General features: G+C 47.1%; 1 protein-coding gene across 5 annotated transcripts in view; it reads left to right on the forward strand.

The window, feature by feature from the left end:
- KLHDC4 (kelch domain containing 4) overlaps positions 1-7,217 on the forward strand; it is a 28,141-nt gene extending 20,924 nt beyond the window's left edge. For all 5 annotated transcript variants that reach the window (XM_054840681.1, XM_054840683.1, XM_054840686.1 and 2 more), the window contains 5 exons: positions 1,307-1,388; positions 3,108-3,316; positions 4,677-5,076; positions 6,219-6,335; positions 6,646-7,217. In XM_054840681.1, the coding sequence (XP_054696656.1) occupies positions 1,307-1,388; positions 3,108-3,316; positions 4,677-5,076; positions 6,219-6,335; positions 6,646-6,821 (984 nt within the window). In that variant the 3' untranslated portion in view covers positions 6,822-7,217. The remainder of the gene's footprint in view (positions 1-1,306; positions 1,389-3,107; positions 3,317-4,676; positions 5,077-6,218; positions 6,336-6,645) is intronic.
- Positions 7,218-7,731: the final 514 nt, after the last annotated feature.

Here is a 7,731-nt window from a genome sequence, read left to right on the forward strand (position 1 = left end):
GCCACAGCCCCAAACTAACACATTTCCCAAGACGGCCCCACAGGCAGACCCTGGTCCTTAAGTGAACTGAAGTTTCTTTTTTGCTGCACTGCAAGCAGACTTCTCCCGTTTCCTCTGGCACTTCATTATCAGCCTTCCCCAGGGCTTTTCAGCACCATCCAAGTTACAGTGTTGTTGTGCAATGCCTATCACACTTTCCTCTCTTCTGCCTTTCTAAGAATTGAATACCAAACTGGCCATGCAGTAACAACCCAGCATACCCTGCAGTAGCAAAACCTGTCAAGTGCAAGGCACAGGGTTGGGTACAGATGTGTAGCAAGAACAGGATAGCACCCTGCTGTTGTCCTCTCAGGTGCACCCAAGCTCTGCTCTTCTTCCTGAGGACTGGACCTCACCCTCCCAGCTTCTGCTGGGATCCACTGCCTGCATCCTGGAAGCAGTTTACACAGCATAGCAATGCCATTGCCCCCAGGAGGAAGGGAATTACAAGGAAGTAGGAGCTCTGCATGAAGGGATGGGTGGATAATGACATTATTAAAAGACCTCCTACAGTGGTGGTGCATAGTGCTGCTTCCAAATGCTGCATGTTGCTATGAGTACTGGAGTACAGGGGCTTGCAGTGAAAGGAGCAAGGGAAAATCACATTTAAAATGATGCATTTAATTGCCTCAACTGAGGCTTGATTCCGATCTTGTTGGTGTCTTGCTGTTGCCTTTAGTAGGCATGGAAGTGGGGCTTCTGTTTCTGTTTAGGAGAAAAAACCCTCTCGTTCAAGGTTCTGTGGGGCCCTGAATGCTAAAAATGAGAGCTGCAGTCGGGCTGTGATGCAGAGAACGAGCTGTCACCTCGGCTTCTCTTGTAGTGGGATGGCGCTGGGGGTGTGGCAGGGACTGAAAGTCTGCGTGCTACTCACAGATCTGTACTTAAACTTGGGCCTTGCAAATGATACAGCACAGACTCTCTCAACATTCAAGGGCAGAATCCCAGAGGGCCTTGCAAGCCCTGCGGAAAGTTGTCGTGTGCCACTTTGGTGGAGTGGGTATCTGCTCTCTTTTACAGCTAGAGAAGCAGAGGCACAGATGTTAAATTAGTCCCTTGAGAGCACCTGATACTGTCTGTGGCAGAGTAAAAGTCAGGACCTTGGGTGTCCTGTTTCCTTGGTGCTGCCCTTCCTTCCATCCTTCCAGGATGGCACATACTGCCATTGTGGCGTGGGTCACTTTCTAGGTCTTGAAGAGTTGGACCTCCTGTGTTTGAGGCACTGAAACTGTTTCACTGAGCATCCCTGTCTTTGCCTTCTCTGCAGAGAATTAAGAAAGATGTTGACAAAGGCACCCTGCATACAGATATGTTCCTGCTGAAGACCGAAGGTGCAGGCAAGGAGGAAGGTAAGCTACTCCTGCAGCTAGGAGGGCTCTGCCAAAAGTGATGCTGCAGGACTGTGAATGCAAATCTTCTCTCTTCCTTTGAATAACCGACCAAAAAACCCCAACCCTAGAACAGAATTTCCCTTTTAATGAAAAGCACTATGCCCTAGTGTTTGCTTTGGGGCTAAACACAGCAGATGAGTTGATTTAAATGTTTCTTCTTCCCAGGAGTAGCTAAGTGCATTTGTGTACTGTGACTCCAGCTTAAAAAGAAGGGGGCCAGCGTGAAAGAAACAGCAGTTTCAGGGGGATATTGGAGGAATTATGTTCTCCTTTTTTGTTTATGTGTGCTGGAGAAGGAAGATGGGCCATCACACGTGCAGGCAGAATTCCTCACTGCTCCGCTCTGCGAAGGGAAATGGGAAGGAGATGCTTGTTGCTGGAGCAGACTGTATGCTGCACAGCGGTTCTGTTGCCTTCTCATACCATACTTTACCGCCTGAAAAGATCAGGCTCTGTCTGCTTTGCTGAACAAAGCTTTCTGGTTAGCCAAAGGCTGTAAGGAGTCAAGGTTCTCAGCTCCAGGTGACTTGGCTTCAGAGCTAAAGTAAATGGTAAATGTGAAACACAGGGGGATTGGAGCTGGTTGAGAAGTTGGCAGAGCTCTGGAGGAAGGTTGGGGGATACTTTTTGTCAGAGAATCGATTCTAGCTCACAGCATGATGAGTGGAGTGGAGGGTCTCCAGGCTCCTAGCATAACTATGTGAGAAGCTCAGGCCTGCACAGGAGCTTCAGGAAAAAGTACAAGAAAAGATACTTTAGGAATTTTTTTGGTTTATGTGTGGGAGGGAATTAAAACAGCATTTTGAAATTCCTGTTCTCTGGGACATTTTGATCACTGCTCTTCTGTTTCACAACAGAAAATCTTTGGGATTTCAGAATTTTCCACACTGGAAATTCGTGTTTTGACAAACTCTGTTGTGTAGTGGTGGCTTACTTACAGACTCTTCAGAGAGAAGATCATGAGAGTGCCTAGTGCAGGGATATTATCAAGAGTGGTTGGTTGGTTGTTTTATCTGTGAATGTCCCCAGGAATAGGAATTCCATTACTTTCCTTAGGAAAGAGTGTATTTTGTCCTTGGCTCAGGGAACAGGACAGTCTTCTTTGAGCTGAATTTCTAAAAATGTAGAAATTGTGACTGATTTCTTTAAACCTGGCCATCTTAAAGTGGGATTTGGGAAGGAGGTTGGTCATAATATATTGTCTGGATTCCAGACCCTGCTTGAATTATGTCCTATTTATAGTTTATCTTGTTGAAGTTGTGGTTCCTTCGGAAACACAGTGCCTAGCTAGTGCATATGCTTCTCCCAGCCTACGTTTTAGGGATTTGCTCTAAACCCAAAGTAGAAGGGATTGGAGCAAAAGTGGAGGGTTTAGAGCACAAGCCTTCTCCTGCTGCTGAGCCCTCTTTTAAAGAGTGGTCGGGTCTCCTTACAATTAACTGTACTTATTCTTGAGGTTAAGGCAGTGGTGCAAGTTGGCAGATAAGGCACTGTAGTAGAAGGGACCTGTGGAGAGAATTGACGTAGGGTGGGCTCCATGGGATAACTGAGGTACATTTTCTTGGTACAAAAAAGGTCGTTGAGTTACTTGCTGGAGTACTGAAGGGCCTTGGAAGGTATGAAAATGCTTAGGATTCTCCTTTGCTGATGCTTGTATTTGCTTTTATCCGTTACCAGAAAAGTGGGCGTGGAGTCGGCTCAATCCGTCTGGAGTGAAACCCACTCCCAGGTCTGGCTTCTCCGTGGCAATTGGTCCCAATAACCGCTCCCTTCTGTTTGGAGGTGTGCACGATGAAGAAGAGGAAGAGAGCATTGAAGGAGACTTCTTCAACGATATTTATTTCTATGACATTGGGAAAAATCGCTGGTTTCCTGGACAGCTAAAGGTTTCGTTTTAAAAATAACACAGATATATTCAGTTCATTCTCCTTGATCATCTGAAACATGTCCTTTGGGCCTTTTTTGGCCTTATACAGCTTTCTCGCAGTGTGGAGCAAACCTCTATTTTTAATAACTCAGGGTACTCCAGAAGCTGAGCCACCAGGTTTGGCTGCTGCTTTGATCTGTGACCCACTGATTGTGAAGAGGGGGAGAGACTGTAGAAATGAAGCTGGGGATGTGCAACTCTAGCAGGTTTTTGCCACCGGATCAACTGAATTGTCTTAACTTTATGCTACCCCTCCCCTTCCCTGCCACATAGCTACTTGTGCTCTCTGTGCCCTGCTTCCACAATGCGATGCAAACTGTCACCCTTCTGGGGAGAGATGAAGCCTATGAGCCCTGACGGTTGGGCACAAAGCAAGAGTGATTCAGGAGGTAATCCCCCTCCTCCAGGAGTCAAGCTGTATGTGCCCCGTTGTTGTGTAATGCAAAATGAAACAAAGCAGCACAAAAACGTAGTTATGGTGTTTTACTGGAGGCCAGCTCCAGGTCGGATGTGTAAGTCTGACATGAGATAGTTCAGTAAAAGCTACTGTGAAAAGATCTTGTGTGGCATTGGGATCAAAAACCCTCCCTCTTTTCCCCAGTGTTGCTGAGCTACTAGAAGAGATGAAATATTAACCTTAGCTCATAAAAACTTGAGAAATGTGGCCCTCAGCTTGAATTTTTGATTTTTTTTGAACCACTCTCAAGGGGGAAGTGAGGTACAAATAACCTAGTTGAACTTCCTTCTTTCCACCCCCACTCTTTCTGGCTCTTTTCTCAAAAAGGAGAAGTCAATCGCATAATAATAGGTAAACATGCACTCAGGTGTTTGCTTCTGCCTGCCTAGCTGACTGTTTTCTAACCCTTTCATACAGTACTTCGAAGACCTGGAGTGCTTCCTGGTAATGCACTGTAATTTAGCACCCAGCAATTGTTTTGATTTCACAAAATGGTGGGTTATTTTCTCTTGCTTCTGTCACAGACTAGTGGACTCTGTGTGCGTTTGCGTTCACCTGCAAGATCGAGAGCAAAAGAGCTGTTTTCTGTCTCTTCAGCACATGCTGCCATTAATAGAGGAAGCAACTCCACACCATGGGTTCTCTAGGAGTTTCATTGCTCCTTGTTTTATGGCTGGTAGAAGTTCATGTTGAGTGGGAGGTTTCACCTATCACTCAAGACTTACAATTCTAGTGAAAAATAATTGAATTCTCCCTGCTGTCACCCAGCAGCATCCATAGTATTTGTATTAACTGCTGTAGATGCTATTAGCTGCACACAATTCACACACAGTCCCCTTCTGTTCCTTGTTCCTGTTAACAGGGACCAAAATCGGAGAAGAGGAAGCGAAGACGTGGCAGACAAGCTGAGGCAGAGGGTGCTGAAGATGAGGAGATGGAGAAGCAACATCCCCAAGGCCCAGTAGAGATAGTCAAAGAAGTGGTGGCAGAAGACGGGACTGTCATGACAATCAAGCAGGTGATCTCTGGACCTGCAGAAGAGGAGAGGTCTGAATCGGAGGAGGAGGGGGAAGATAGAGCTTTGGGCCAGCAAGTGGAGCCATGCCCACGTTCGAATGCCATGTTGGCAGTGAAGCACGGGGTTCTCTATGTGTATGGGGGAATGTTTGAGGTGGGTGATCGCCAGTTCACCCTCAGTGACCTCTACAGCATCGACCTGCATAAGATGGAAGAATGGAAGGTGCTAGTGGAGATGGATCCAAGTAAGTTCTGATGGTGGGATTGATCTCTGTGCCTTTAGTGTAGCAACACTACACTAGGGGAAAAAACCCCACAACTGTGGAGCTTCTTCAAGGGGTGGTGATGAGCCTTTGAGTAGTGTTTTTTCCTGGACAGGAAAAAACTTGGGACTATGTGATATGGCAGTCGTGTAGTCACCATCACTGCAGAAACCTGTGCGGTCCAGAGCTTTGCGATCACTGTAGAGAGCGAGCTCCGGTCTGTCTGCTTTGAAAACCAAGCCATGTAAACAGAGCATCTTTGTTCAGCGGTGGCAAGTTCTGGCCTGGGAAGTCCTGCTGTGCCATGCTTGTCCATTCGCAGAGGACAAGGATATATGCTCTTGCCTGTCCTCACCTTCTGAGGGCAGTGAGGGTCTTGGGTGCTGCAAAGCATGTGGGCATTAGCTAGGGTCTCTCTGTACCTTAAATGTGCAGCGTGTTTGCTGCGTGCTCTGAATACCCTGCTGGGCTGTTCCCAAGCTGGGAAGGCTAGCTCAGGGGATGTGGCAAGCACAGAAGTCAGTTCCCTGAATTCCTGGCTACATGGTCATTACATGAGTGTGTTCAGTGGTGTTGCAGAAAGCATTACCTGAGAGACCTCAGTGAAGATGGATTTGATGGATTTTCTACTCATTATTGAATGAAACTGTGGGTCTGTCTTAGAGCAGCATATGTGTTACGGTAGTAGCTAAGTGATTCAGCCCAGGTCACGGGCTAGGCACTGTAGAGAGACATGAAAAGCGGGTGCCCCTGCTGTGGGAGCTTACAGTCTGCGTGTGATAGGAAGGTGTCCTGGCAGAAAAGAAGGACCACTGCTCGTGATCACGGAACTGTGAAGTGCTAGGGAGGAGAGCTGACTCTTGTCAGCATCAGCACTAACCAGCTTTTCTTCCACAGCTGTTCTGTGCTGTTCACTCCTTCCTGACTCTATTTCATCTCTTCCCACTGCTCCACATCAGAGCCAGGCCCTGTACAGTGGGTGGATCTGTGAGGGCAATGAGTACAGCAGGGCTCTTCAGCAGCACATCTGTCTGACCTTGCCCTGGCATCCTCCAGAACAGTTCTGGGTGTAGGAGTGGGAAACAGCTTGTTATTTATTTCTTGTATTTTCTTTCTCATCGAAGAAGCACAAGAATGGCTGGAGGAATCAGAGTCAGATGAAGAGGATGATGCTGTGGAAGGTGCAGAGGGAGGGGAAGAGGAAGAGGAGAGCTCTGAAGAGGAGAGTGAAGATGAGGAAGGTAATGATTAAGATGAATGTTATCTTCATGCTACTATAAAGTGGGTTTTAGTACAATACCTGCTGGTTCTGCTGCCAGCCTGGAAGGCCTCATTGGCATCCGGGTGAGTTTTCCGGCTAAAGCAAAGTTTTCATAGTACACTGCTCTCAGTAGAGGAGAAATTTCATTGGCAACTGATAGGTATTTAGGTATTACATTTAAATGTGTTAGCTGTAAGAGTAGTCGTGGCCGGGCTGACACATGGAAGAGCAGATTGCCTTCATTAGCTGTTTGTGACCTCTCTTTCTGTCTTCCTCCCATTGTGTACTAGGAGAGGAGCAGCACCCATCTGTTCAGCCTGATGAGAAGCACGCAGACTATCTGGCCAGGACGGAGCAGTATTGGATTAAACTAGCCCGCAGCAACATGGGCCCGGATGCCAAGGAGAAGAAGGTGGTAAAAGTTGCACATGCCATGGCAAAGACTTTCTATGAAGATTCAGTCTAGATGTTGTTGAGGCTGCTCCATGAGTGAAGAAACACACTGGGAGCAGTGGTGAGGTCCACTGTACTCAGCCTGCGGTGCCAGGCAGTCAGTGTGTCCAGAAGGCGTCCTGGCACTCCAGCTTTTGCCTACTCTATGAGTGCCTACTTGGTTAATGCTCTGGATATGCTGTTATTCCCCTGGAGGTTGTGGGAGGGTCTTGAGGAACAGGATTGCTGTCCAAGCACTTGTTCTGCTGAGGCTGGTGTATACAATAGTGTCATATTTTTGTTCAAAAGTTGTTTTGAGTCTGTCAAGACAAACTGCACATCACAATGGTTCACTGGTCCCAAATTCCCTACCCTGACTGGGGCCAGAACGTGTGTCCAAGAGTTTCTACAATAAACTTAATGGTTACATCATCTTGGTTTTCTCAGTTAATCCCATCCTAGCTTTTCTACTTTTTCTCCTCCTGTGGAAGAAGGATTGTTGTTCCCACTGTGAAATACACAGTTAGTGGTCGTAAGATGCACCAGCGGCCCTGAGATGTGGCTGCTCTGCCTGGAGAAACCTGTGAATCCTTTCATACTATATCTGTATGAGAGCCATGTAACAGTAAGTAGTAACAGTAAGAAGTAGTAACAGTAGAAGTCTCATTTTTAATGTTAGCTGTAGCAGGTTTTGCCTTGCCTTGTTCAGTTTCTCGCATGTTGACCAAGAAAGCAGTTGTCCTACAAGTGAACTCTTTATGACCACTGAAATGTCCTGCCTTGAGACCTGATGGCGTGTTGAGAACAGGAGGGAGTGGGCTGACACTCTCAAAGGATTTTTCCCCCCACTGCTTCCTGACTCAGCCCCTCTCCTCGAGGCATTGCTTTCTTTCCAGCAGAGCAGTGCTGTGGTCCATAGGGACAACAGATGGGATACAAGTGTG

The sequence above is a fragment of the Grus americana genome, chromosome 13, assembly GCF_028858705.1.
Source record: "Grus americana isolate bGruAme1 chromosome 13, bGruAme1.mat, whole genome shotgun sequence".
In the NCBI taxonomy this organism is placed as follows: domain Eukaryota; kingdom Metazoa; phylum Chordata; class Aves; order Gruiformes; family Gruidae; genus Grus; species Grus americana.